The sequence below is a fragment of the Panicum virgatum genome, chromosome 9N (assembly GCF_016808335.1).
Source record: "Panicum virgatum strain AP13 chromosome 9N, P.virgatum_v5, whole genome shotgun sequence".
NCBI classification, from domain to species: Eukaryota; Viridiplantae; Streptophyta; class Magnoliopsida; order Poales; family Poaceae; genus Panicum; species Panicum virgatum.
This window is the reverse complement of record NC_053153.1, coordinates 56,027,429-56,039,440: the sequence shown is the minus strand read 5'-3', so window position 1 is coordinate 56,039,440 and position 12,012 is coordinate 56,027,429. Positions and strand designations below refer to the sequence as shown.

General features: G+C 42.7%; 1 protein-coding gene across 2 annotated transcripts; it reads left to right on the top strand.

Moving 5' to 3' along the window:
* The first annotated feature begins 522 nt into the window (after window positions 1–522).
* Window positions 523–10,301, top strand: LOC120690989 (lysine-specific histone demethylase 1 homolog 3-like). Of its 2 annotated transcripts, none has more exons than XM_039973932.1 (9): window positions 523–784; window positions 975–2,560; window positions 2,680–2,821; window positions 3,905–6,226; window positions 6,322–6,415; window positions 6,973–7,457; window positions 8,291–8,959; window positions 9,253–9,327; window positions 9,552–10,301. In XM_039973932.1, the coding sequence occupies exons 2-9, from the start codon at window positions 1,065–1,067 to the stop codon at window positions 9,618–9,620; spliced, it is 5,352 nt and encodes a 1,783-aa protein (XP_039829866.1). In that variant the 5' UTR covers window positions 523–784; window positions 975–1,064; the 3' UTR covers window positions 9,621–10,301. The 2 variants fall into 2 exon arrangements, with proteins under 2 accessions (XP_039829866.1, XP_039829867.1); XM_039973933.1 differs by having other exon boundaries at window positions 523–854.
* The last annotated feature ends 1,711 nt before the right edge of the window (window positions 10,302–12,012 follow it).

The following is a 12,012-nucleotide window of genomic DNA, read 5'->3' as shown; positions in this document are numbered from 1 at the left end:
TCTACTATAGATATATAGATGAGTTCGATAGTTTTTAACTTATTATTACTTCTCAAATAATAACATAACACAACTTAGGCCCTGCTTGCATAAAAAATTTCACACTGACAATCGTGCCTCTCTTACCGGACACACTTCTCAGCGTGAAATTTTTTCACATTTTTCACATAACTTACACGAACTAAAAAGGCCCTTAATCATAGAGAAGATAAACATCAACACACTCAAGTAGTTTTTTTTAGTACATAATGGGTTAACAAACAATCAAACATCGCTAAGTTGATTCGTAGCACTGTCGGATTTAATACTGCCATCTATATCAAGAAGGGGATTGGAAAAATCAAACAAAAAGTTAAGAACATAAGAGAGACTGACAGTAGATCGAGAAATGTAAGTATCACTGCTCATTGATTTAAGCCGTATTGTTAAACCTCTCAATATATATTTGGATACGTACCAAATATGTATTCTTATCAGATACGAAAAACTTTTAAAGGTTTCTCTGCAGTAACCCACCGGCCCCAGGCCCGCAACATAGGTTTTTCTTCCTCCCCTTTGCTACCCCAGCCGCCGCTCTCGACGCTGTCGGCCCGTGCGGCGCCCTCCAGTCCTCCACGCTCCCCCTCGAGTCCAGCTGGTGCGGCAGCACCCTCCCTTCCCACGACTTCTCTGTTCTTTCTCTCGGCCTCGGTCTTCCTTTCCTAGCGGCGATAACAGGGCGAGTTGCGCTGCCCGTTGTTCATTGAGCGATGGGGGCTTCGCCGGCGACGAACATCTGACAAGGGTATGCCTGTCTATTCCCTTCCCTTCCCATCCCGCTGCACGAAATCAAACACCCAAATCCCTAACGTAAGGTATTTGTTTTCGGATCTGATCATGATTTTACCTACTAAATTCGATTTTTTTGCAACAGTGGTGTTTGTTTTCGGATCTGACCATGATTTTACATGCTAAATTCGATCTTTTTGCAACAGTTATTGGGTGTACATGTGTACACCCATGTCCTAATACTGGGTCCGCCCCTGGCTCGTGGTGGCTGAGGGGAGGGTGTGTGGCCAGGGGAGATGGATGATACCTTGGCTATCATAAGGAAGAAGTTGAAGAAGCAGAGGAAGGGCAAGGATGGTAATGATTTCGGTGCAGTGGCTGAATGTGGAGCTGAGGTGCAGATATTGGTTCAACAGGAAGATGTGCAGGGTGGTGTTCATACAGGTAATGACGTTGCTGGTGAGGAGAGCAACCTGAGTGTCGTAAAATTGGGGGATGTTGAAATTGCTGGGGATGGCACTCAGCATGTGGATGATTTGGGGTTGGAAGACTCCTTGTCCGTGCTGTTTACGAGATCTGGTCGGAAGTCTCGGCAGGTCTCAGAGAAGGAGGCAGAAGGTGTTGAAGTTGCTTGTCAACATGACGAGGAAGGTCTTGACAAGGGATCTGCTTTGGTTCCAGATACAGCTTCCAAGGGCACTAAAAGGAGAAGGCGACGCACAAAGGAAGAGATGAAGAATGCTGCTGTGCAGGATCGGAAAGCCTCATTGCCCCGAAAGGCAAAGGCAAAGGCAAATGGTAGCAAGTCTACTGGACACTATACAGTTGGTCCTCACCAAACGATGGGAGGATTATCTTCTGTTTCTCCTGACCTGGAAAATAAGTCTCTTATGAAAGAGAAGGCTGCAGATGATGGATTATGCCACCGATCATTAGGAGAAGTGCTTCTGCAAGATGCGGAAGCCAGCAAAGTACTGAAGGATGGATCTAGGAACCCTTCCAATGGGGCTACTCATCATGTTGAAATCTCAGCTTGGGCAAGCAATCAACCTTGTTCAGGAAAGCTTGCTGAAAAAACATCTTGCACTGCAGCAAACACAATCAATGTTGGTGTTTCTGATGCACACACATGTTCTCAAACACTAGGGAAGGACAGCAGTGATGATGTAGATTGTTCTCAAGGCAAGTCACCAACATCAATCTTAAGAAGGAAAACTGGTCGAAAACCAAAACCGGTGCCCCGGAAACCTGTTCGACGAAAAGAGGCATTATCATCTGTTGATGCTGATAGTAAACCAGCTGAAACAACAGAAAGAATTGAACCAAATGCAGCTGTGCTTACAGAGCGAAATTTCGGTGAGCTGGCTGTTTTGGGGGCCAACGATTCTTGTTCTTCGCATGACATGCCAGCACCTGCAAATGATGTGGATATGGCTGATGTGGAAGTGCCATTGGCTTATGAAGACACAGATAACACATCAAAGGTGAAACGTGTTACACGAAGTTCCAAAAAACGCAAACATGGTGACATGGCATATGAGGGTGATGTTGATTGGGAAACTCTAATGCAAGAGCAGGGGCTGTTCTCGAACCCCTCAGCCGGCTTTGCGGACCAATCAGTAAAATCAAAAGATAAAATTAAATCGTCAGAAGTTTATGAGGGTGGAGGTGATAATGGTGTTGCTGCAGTACGTGCTGGCCTGAAGGCCAAGGCTGTTACACCAATTGAGAAGATAAAGTTCAAGGAAGTCTTGAAGCACAAGGGCGGCATTCAAGAGTACCTAGAGTGCAGGTAGGTTATACTTTTGTGTTATTTGTACCCTGATTTTATTTTTGCCATCTTAATATCAAATTTTGGTGGAATTAACCCTGCATCATTGTTTTTCTGTCTGTTTCTTTTTTGCATTTCAGGAATATGATACTAAGTCGCTGGAGCAAGGATGTTAAACATTTATTGAATCTTGCAGAATGTGGTGTTTCAGTCATTCCTTTGAAAGATGAGTTGCCACGCCAAGCACTTATTCGTGATGTGTATTTGTTCTTAGACCAAAATGTAAGTCGAGTCACCCTTACTCTGGGTCAGGCTTCATAACACAGGTTTCATTACTTTCCAAAATTGCATTACCAGATTGAGCTTTCAACTTCCACCTATGTTAGCTGCACCTATCAGACCTCTTTGATGACTTGCTCAGTGACCTTCTGAACCATCGAACACTCCTTTTCCTTTTACTTTTTTCGAGAACGTACCTGAGCATGTGTTTCATTATGAAGGAAGCAAATAAGTTACAATAACACCACACTGAACGCTGCCGGGTAGCTCCAAACCAAAAACAACTATCACACTTGAGCATTCATTTTCTTTTACATGCAATCAATGTTCCACAAGGCGCTATTCCGCGCTCGCCTAGGCGCGCTTATGCGCTAGGCGGCGGGATACCGCCTCGCCTAGGGGGTAGGCGGAACCCTAGGCGGGCGGAGCACCTCCGCCGGACTCCCTCCGCACCGGGCTGCGGGTCTCCCCCGCGCGGGGCTGCTGCTCACACCGGGGCCGCTCCCCTCCGCTCCTTGCAGTCGCAGATCTGCGCTCCCCTGCTCCTCTCTCCTCTACTCACTACCTCCTCCCTCACTGGATTCTTTGGGTCGCCCTCCCTCCGCGCGGGGCTGCTGCTCCCGCCGGCCGCTCCCCTCCACGCGGTGCTGACGAGGGAGGAGAAAGCAGGGGACGGGCGGCGGCGGCGGCGGCGGAGGAGACAGGGGCAGACGCGGAGGAAGAGGATGAAGGGTGGAAGCAGAGGCGAGGGGGAGGCAGGGGCGGCGTTGGGAACGAGAGGAGAGGCAGGGGGGCGTCGGGAGGGGGAACGTGAGGAGAGGAGGGGAGGAGATAAGGTGGCTATTGGGCTGCTTTGATGGGCCTATTTTTCAACTTAGGGTTTAGTGGTTCTCTGTTTTTCTTTTCTTTTAGAGGTATATGATGTAAAAGACAAAGGTATACATATGTATATGGCACCGCCTAGCAAACCACCTTGAAACCGCCTAGCGCCTAGCCTAACCAATCAGCTTGTTCTTTTAGTCAGTATGTTTTTCTTAATTGCAAAAGAGTACCTGAATGATAACACACCTACTTCTTGAATTTCAGGGCTACATAAATGCTGGAATTGCATCGGATAAGGTGGCAAAGGAGCACAACATTTCTTCTGAAGTTGTAGAATTACCCAAGCTAAATGAATTACATAAAATTGAATCAGTAAGCATTCAAGATGACATTGTCTCTATACCACTCCAGAACGGGGATTTTGAGTATGGCACAGGCATTGAACGCTGCAGAACTGAATGTGTTAAAAATACTGAGGGTGATTTAGTAGAAGCATCAAATGACAAGGATTACCCCGCTGTTGACTGTGATGCTCTGGAGTTGCTACCTCACTTGAAGTCTGAAGAACAACCTACTGAAGAAAAGAATCTTGGTATATCAACTGAAGGTAGAGATGCATCATTGCCGTCCAGCAATTTGGATATACAAGGCAAGTCATATCTGGACACTTCTGTTGGAAAAGTTGAAGTCTCTCACCAACCTGAAGCACCAGAAATTGAAACTTGTGGAAACAACTATCAAAGTGATAGGGTTGAATCAGGTGCATATCGCAAAAGGATAATCATTGTGGGAGCTGGCCCTGCTGGTTTAACTGCGGCTCGCCATTTGCAACGCCAAGGTTTTTCAATCACTGTTCTTGAGGCACGAGATAGGATTGGTGGTCGTGTTTATACAGATCGCACGTCACTTTCAGTTCCTGTAGATTTGGGTGCTAGCATTATTACAGGAGTGGAGGCTGACATAGCTACTGAAAGACGAGCTGATCCATCCTCTTTGATCTGTTCTCAGCTTGGACTTGAACTTATTATGTTGAATAGTGCTTGCCCTCTGTATGATGTAGTAACTGGTAACAAGGTTCCTGATGCACTGGATAATGATTTAGAAGCCGAATATAATGGCCTTCTTGATGAGATGGCACTGCTGTTTGCGCAAAATGGTGACAGTGCAATTGGTTTATCCCTTGAGGACGGTCTGGAGTATGCTCTTAGGAAGCATCGTGCAGCTCAATATATGGATTCTGTTGGGCAGCATGATCACTTGAAAAGTTTGACAAATGCTGGAGCTATAGACATTTCCAAAAGTGCTTCAACAGAAAAGGAGGTAGCTCATTGTGGGAAGGATGATAAGATCGATGTTCTCAGTCCTCTTGAGAGAAGGGTTATGAACTGGCACTTTGCACATTTAGAGTATGCTTGTGCTGCAACGCTAAAATCTGTATCCCTTCCATACTGGAACCAGGATGATGTATATGGAGGATTCGGTGGTCCCCATTGCATGATTAAAGGTGGCTATGACAATGTTCTGTGCAGCCTTGCAAAAGGACTTGATATTAGGTTAAACCATGTTGTAACTGAAGTACTGTATGGATCTGATGAGTTGGGGGCTAGCTGTAAGGATGGGAAACACGTCAAGGTTTCCACCTCAAATGGCAACGAATTTATTGGAGATGCTGTGTTAATCACTGTTCCTCTTGGTTGCTTGAAAGCACAGACAATTAAATTTACACCCTCATTGCCAGATTGGAAACTATCTTCTATAAACAAGCTTGGGTTTGGTGTTCTAAACAAAATAGTATTGGAGTTCCCTGAGGTATTTTGGGATGATAATGTGGATTACTTTGGTGCAACTGCAGAAGAAACAGATTTAAGAGGACAGTGCTTTATGTTTTGGAACCTCAGAAAGACAGTTGGGGCACCAGTTCTGATATCTCTACTAGTTGGGCAGGCTGCTATAGATGGGCAAGGCATCAGTTCTGATGTTCATGTTAACAACGCAATGGTGGTTCTCCGAAAGCTCTTTAGGGATGCTTCTGTACCTGATCCAGTTGCATCTGTTGTGACAAATTGGGGCCTTGATCCCTTTAGTAGAGGTGCTTACTCTTATGTTGCAGTTGGAGCATCAGGGCGGGATTATGACATTCTCGGAAGGCCAGTTGCAAATTGTTTATTTTTTGCTGGTGAAGCAACATGCAAAGAGTATCCAGATACTGTTGGTGGTGCAATTTTGAGCGGTTTGCGTGAAGCTGTTCGCATCATTGACCTAGTAAACACCGGAAATGACTATATCGCTGAGGTAGAAGCTCTACAAACTTACCAAATGCAGTCAGACAGTGAAAGAAATGAAGTTAGAGACATGTCAAATAGACTTGAAGCATGTGAAATTTCTACTGCTCTAAGTAAAAACTCATCTGATGTGATGTATCCAATTGTTAGCAAGGAATGTTTACTGCAAGAAATGTTCTTCAGTGCAAAGACAACATCAGGGCGCCTACATTTGGCTAAGGAATTATTGAAGCTTCCTACAGATGTTCTTAAATCATTTGCTGGGTCTAAAGAAGGACTAAGCAAACTGAACTCTTGGATACTTGTAAGTTTGTGTACGAGTTATTTCTTTAGGCATTCATAGTACCAGTACTTTTCCTATATTGAAAAATCTTCATCTTTGCAATCTAAATTTCGCAGGATTCACTTGGGAAAAATGCTACTCAACTTCTGCGGCACTGTGTTCGCTTGCTTGTGCTTGTTTCCACTGATCTGGTAGCTGTGCGCTTGTCAGGTATATACAAAGTTCCAGATCCTTTTAAATGACATTTGGTAGGGAATGCCACTCGTTATGGCAGGTGTTTCATGTTCCTTCCAACCTTAAACTTTGGAAGGGTACAAAATGTTATTGGGTTATTACATCCTTATTCTTAGGAGTTTAATTTGCCTTTTCAGTTTAGCAAACCCCTTCCTGTTTTACTTTTATATAATGGTTGTTATTCGTTAGGTTGATGCAAAAGAAAACAAATAACCAAATACATATTACTATATATGTGCACTACTGAATTGAACTCTGTCTGCTGTAGTTGAGTTAATTACATTCCTATTTTTAGGAATCTAATTTACCTTGCCAGTGTAGCAAATCCTTTCCTGTTTTACTTTTATATAATGGTTGTTCATTCATTAGGTTGATGAAAAGGAAAACAAATAAGCAAATACCTATTGCTATATATATGCACTACTGAATTGATCTCTGTCTGTTGTAGTTAGTTCGCCCATAGATGCTTGTATAAATTATTTGCTATTGCAGCCTGGTGACAAGCCTGATTCTTCACTTTGAATTTCATGCAGGAATTGGGAGGACTGTTAAGGAAAAGGTTTGTGTGCACACAAGCCGAGATATTCGTGCTATAGCTCGTCAATTGGTCAGTGTTTGGATTGAAGTTTTGCGTAAAGAAAAGGCCAGCAATGGTGGACTCAAATTGCTGCGTCGAACACCGTCAATTGAATTGAGTAAGGATTTGCTATCAGGAAAGCCTGCCTTACGTGTACCAAATGAATCTTCGGACAATATTAAAGCAGCTTCCCAGCGCCAGCGTGCAAGATTCACAAGTAGCCACTCACCACCACCACCAAAAGCAAGCAAGAAGTTTGAGAACAAGGAAGCAAAATTGCAAACTGGGACTGTTAGAAGGTCCGATGACAACTCGTTTTCCCAAAAGCAGCAACATGGTATTGAATCTAAGGTGGAGCATGGCATTCCTATGTCTGAGGAAGAAGCTGCTGCATTTGCTGCTGCTGAGGCTGCTCGAGCTGCTGCCATAGCAGCTGCAAAGGTCTGTGACTAAAGTTTTCTTTTGGTCAAGTTTTTTTCCCAACTAGCTATGTTTTAATCTTCACCATTGAGCATCCTTAGCTGCTCTCATATGAACGTTATTCATAAAATGCTGAGAAAAGATTGTTATGTGCCTCTCTATATTGTCATAATTTCATTACCTGACGCTGCAGAGTTGGAATTTTTTGTTACTTTAAGCTCTTTTCATCTATTGCAAAATCTGCGCATAAATTTTCTACTTTAAGCTTTATTTCTTTTATTGCAAAATCTAGGGCATATATTTTTCTGCAAACTATAGTTGTGAATGCAAAAATATCGAGGCATTTTCAATTTTTTCCTTGTCTATATAACCTGTTGCTCTTCTTTCTTTTTATTTATCACCGAGTGAAGTTTTTTTTTTTTGCGGTACTTCCAAGAAAAGCTACTATGGTCCTTTCCATGTTTTTCTTGAAAAATTGATGACCTCCTTATTTTGTGCACGTGTTTGGGACATACCTTGTATTGTGCGATGATTAGAGCAAATGGTGATCACGTGTGATCGAACATCCAATGGAAACTTTAAAAATCCAAACGTGGAATCTCAGGCTTAGAATTTTGAAACTTATAAACAGTTTTGACACTGACATTAGATTAAACAAAAAATAGAATATTGGTAAAATTTAAAGCAGCCAGTTGCCAATTATGTTAATTAAGGCTCTAATTAGAATCAGAGTGGTATATGAAAATATTCTAGTTGGTGATGTTAGTCCAAGATAATTTTTTTTTGCAATGTTCTAAAAAAAAAGGAAAATTGTCCTACTCCTTACTCATGTATGTTTTTTGTGTGCTTCATAGGCATATGCATCTGTAGAGGCAGAGATAAATGTGCCTCGTGAGCTTCCAAAGATACCGTCATTCCATACTTTTGCGATGCGTGATCACCATTTGGATGAATCTGATGCAAGAAAAAAAGCATTGAAGGATAATTTTGGGAGACTTGAGTGCATATCAGAAAATGGTTCCAAGAATGGCAAAGCTAAGAACTCACCTGACGATGCTAACTGCGCTGATGTGGACAGCTTGAAAATGTTTGGTGATAATGGCACACAGAGGAGCCACTCAAACGAGAAATCTTGCCTAGCAAATAGTAGGCATCATTCTACAGACATTGGTATTTTAGATGGTCGGGCATGGGTGGATACTGATACAATCTGCATTGATGGTGTGAAGGATCCTCTAGCCATTGAGAGGTGGCAAGCACAGGCAATGGAAGCTGATAAAGAGTTCTACAGTCGGATACGCATACCTGATGAAGTAGATTCAACTAGTCAGAAGCAGGCATGCCGTAGCTCTGCCTCACAGGGTGCCGACAGCAAACCTGCATCTGAACGGCAATCAAGAGGCGTGGATCATATAAAACAGGGTCTCGTGAATTTCATAGCCTCGCTGCTGATGCCATTATACAGAGGAAAAAAGATTGACCGCGAGGGATACAAAACAATCATGCGGAAAGCTGTTAACAAGGTATTATATCCTGTATCTTTTTATTGGATTATCAGCTTGAAAACATAACTTGATAGACTCTGTTTTGCTGTTGTTTTATGGTAGTTAGTTCATACTTTAAATGTTTATTTTCCATGTAGAGCTGCATGTGTTGCTTGATTTTCTTATCATGTTATTTCCATCATCCTGTGATCTTGAACCCTGGCTAGGCACCCTCCCGGTAGTGACAGGGGCAGTACTGTTGTCTGGTGAATTAGGTCATTAATATGATAGTAGCGATACTCACAGTGTCTCTGTTTCTCTCTGCCCAACAGATAATTGAGACATGCTCGGAAGGAGAGAAATTGATGACCACTCACGAGTTTCTTGATGTTAAAAGGAAAAATAAGGTGCAGCAATGTTCACTTCTTACCCAAGTTTTATACTTTTTTCCACACCCTACCTTATAATACTGCATAGCTTTCCCACCAGTGATGTTATTATTCTTTTGATTTCCATCTGATGGCTTGGGATTCTGACGGCAGGAGCCATTCTACGCCTTAATAGTCTCTTTGGATACTTAATCGGAGTAATGTTATGTGTTTTAACTCATGGGTGTTTACCATCAATGCAGATTGAATCCTTTGTGGACAAGATGGTTGACAGGCATTTGCATGTGGTTAACAAACCTGCCAAACCATAAGGTTCACATTCGCAGTGGTGTTGTGTGCAAAGGAAGCTCTTTTAAAACACCAAGCTCTCACTCGGTGATCGTGCTCCAATCCAAATGAAATAAGACCTCAGCTCAGAAATTGGCATGGTTCATCAGTGATGCCAACAAGATCAGCAGGATACCTATTACTCAGACTATCGGGGTGGCCCAGAAAAGCATTGACCAGATCAGCACATTTACTTTTGTATTTAGTTAGGCATCTTCCCATTATCGTAGCTATAGGTTAGTGAAAAGGCCTAGACCTCTGTGCACTCGACAAGCATGTTGTGCATGCAGTAGCTTGGATGCCAAGTTGAGTTTCTGTGGCTTGATGAAGTGGCATATGGAGATCAAGGATTCAGCGTGGTCTCATATGCAATGAGGGCTTTTGTGCCTTACATGGCGGTAGTTCCACCCTAGCAGATTAATCCTGTTCGTTGTTCAGAGTTAACTTACACCAAAGTAGATCCTCTTCTCTATTTGTTGTATAGTTCTTTTGCAGTTTCTAACAGGGTTTAACTTATAGTCTCGGATTAGAAAGGCTGCATTGTCAGAGAAGGTTGAGCTTTGCAGCCTTTTGTATATCCTTCGTTGCTTATAATGTGCCTCATTGATGATTGTCGAATGCTAAATGATTGCAAAAGAAAAAAAATGATGTTTCACCCTCCCTAAGTTCTCTGGTTGATTTTTGCAGCCCTTTGTACGTTTCAGTATGCTTGTATGACTCAAGGGGGATACACTGCCAGGGTGTTCCAACATATTTCGTGGATTCCTTCATATAGTGAGGCATATGTTTCTAAGCTTCTGTATTCTTTGCCTGGAGCTCACGATAGAGCTTTACTTTCTCCTCTCTTGAATATTATACGTACAAGTAAGGCTCGGTACTTCAGATCTGCAAGTTCAGGATGTTTACAATACCATGCAACAGGTTTCAGTAACTACACGAGCTTTTTGTTTTAACTTTTAACTACATGTTTGTTTGTTTGTTTATCAATATAAGCTATGCCAGTGTGTTTCCATACCATTCTTTAAAGTTTTGTTTTTTTCCTTAAAGCTTTCTGTTCCCCTCGTGTATCTGATGTACTAATTCCTTGTCTCCACTTCCAGATCCGGTATCTGGGTTTTGTCCAGTGATTTTTCACTTGTAATTACTCTGCAGGTAGATGTTACATTTCACTTTTTGTATTATTCTTTGTTACTGTGGTAACTTTTGCCTTCTCCCGTGCATCCTGTGTGCTCCTCACTGATTAAATACCTGCTGGACCAGAGATATCCAGGAGATGCCTTCAACAGGGCTTCATTTCAGTCCACTCCTTGCATAGATCCATAAGGAATCCAGGTATACCTTCCAAGCACCAAGGTGCAATCCAAATGATTTTTCCTTCTGTAACTGATATCATTGCCGTCTGAACTATTGTGCAGGATGCAAAATCAACTCGTAACTGGTTTGGCATGTACTCCCTCCATACTCGAAAAGAATTTCGTTTTGGACAAGATTTGGGTCAAATATTGGGAATATAAATCATGAATAATTTATAAGTTGTTGAGTTTTAAAATACAAAAATCATATGAATAGATTTGTCTTGAAAAATACTTTCATAAAAATATAAATATATCACTTTGCGATAAATATTTTTATAAAAATAAGAAGTCAAAGTTAAGTTTTGGAGACCGTGTCGCTGTCCAAAACGACATTCTTTCCAAGTATGGAGGAAGTATACTGCTGCAAGTGGCATGGAAGGATCTCAATTTTGACCACCCCCAAGTCCCAACAAGCCGAGCGGAGCTGAGGCATGGCTACAGCATTGCTCAATTTCATGCTTGTTTCTTGTGGTGGCCTGCTTTGTCCAGGCAGTTCTTGAACAGCAGGAAGGAACCCTAGATCGCACACGCGGCCATCGTCCAGTGCCGTGGTCCGCTGCTTGCTTGGGGGGTGGTAGGCACGGGAGGATTGATGGAGCGCCTCAAATGGGGGGAGCACTTGTATTGAATGAGCAGGGCTTCATCTCACTGTAGCACATCATGAGATCTTGCATGGCTGCCAGATTTGACTACACTGATTACACTAAATTAAATTGGTGGAGACAGTGCCATTACTAAGTGTGATAGATCGGAGATTTCGCTACATTGTTTCAAACAAAATCTTGGGCTGGAGTGAATGGTTGCTGTTGGAATGAGCCGTTCTGTTGAGCAGGCAGGCAGAGGCAGCTGTAAACTGTAATAACTCTGCGCAAGTACAACAGGCTGAGGCCCTAGTTGGGAGACTCTGTACCTTTTATCTGTGGCAGCTCCTTACGATCTCCATCAGGGCTGTGTTTAGTTCCTCCAAAATTTTCAAAATTTTCCGTCACATCGAAATCACATCAAAATATTAAATATAGCA

Coding starts and splice junctions, on each gene's coding strand:
- LOC120690989 (XM_039973932.1), top strand. CDS start 1,065: ATGGATGATACCTTGGCTATCATAAGGAAGAAGTTGAAGAAGCAGAGG. Junction 2,822..3,904: donor ATTTGTTCTTAGACCAAAAT/GTAAGTCGAGTC, acceptor CTTGAATTTCAG/GGCTACATAAATGCTGGAAT. Junction 7,458..8,290: donor CTGCCATAGCAGCTGCAAAG/GTCTGTGACTAA, acceptor TGTGCTTCATAG/GCATATGCATCTGTAGAGGC.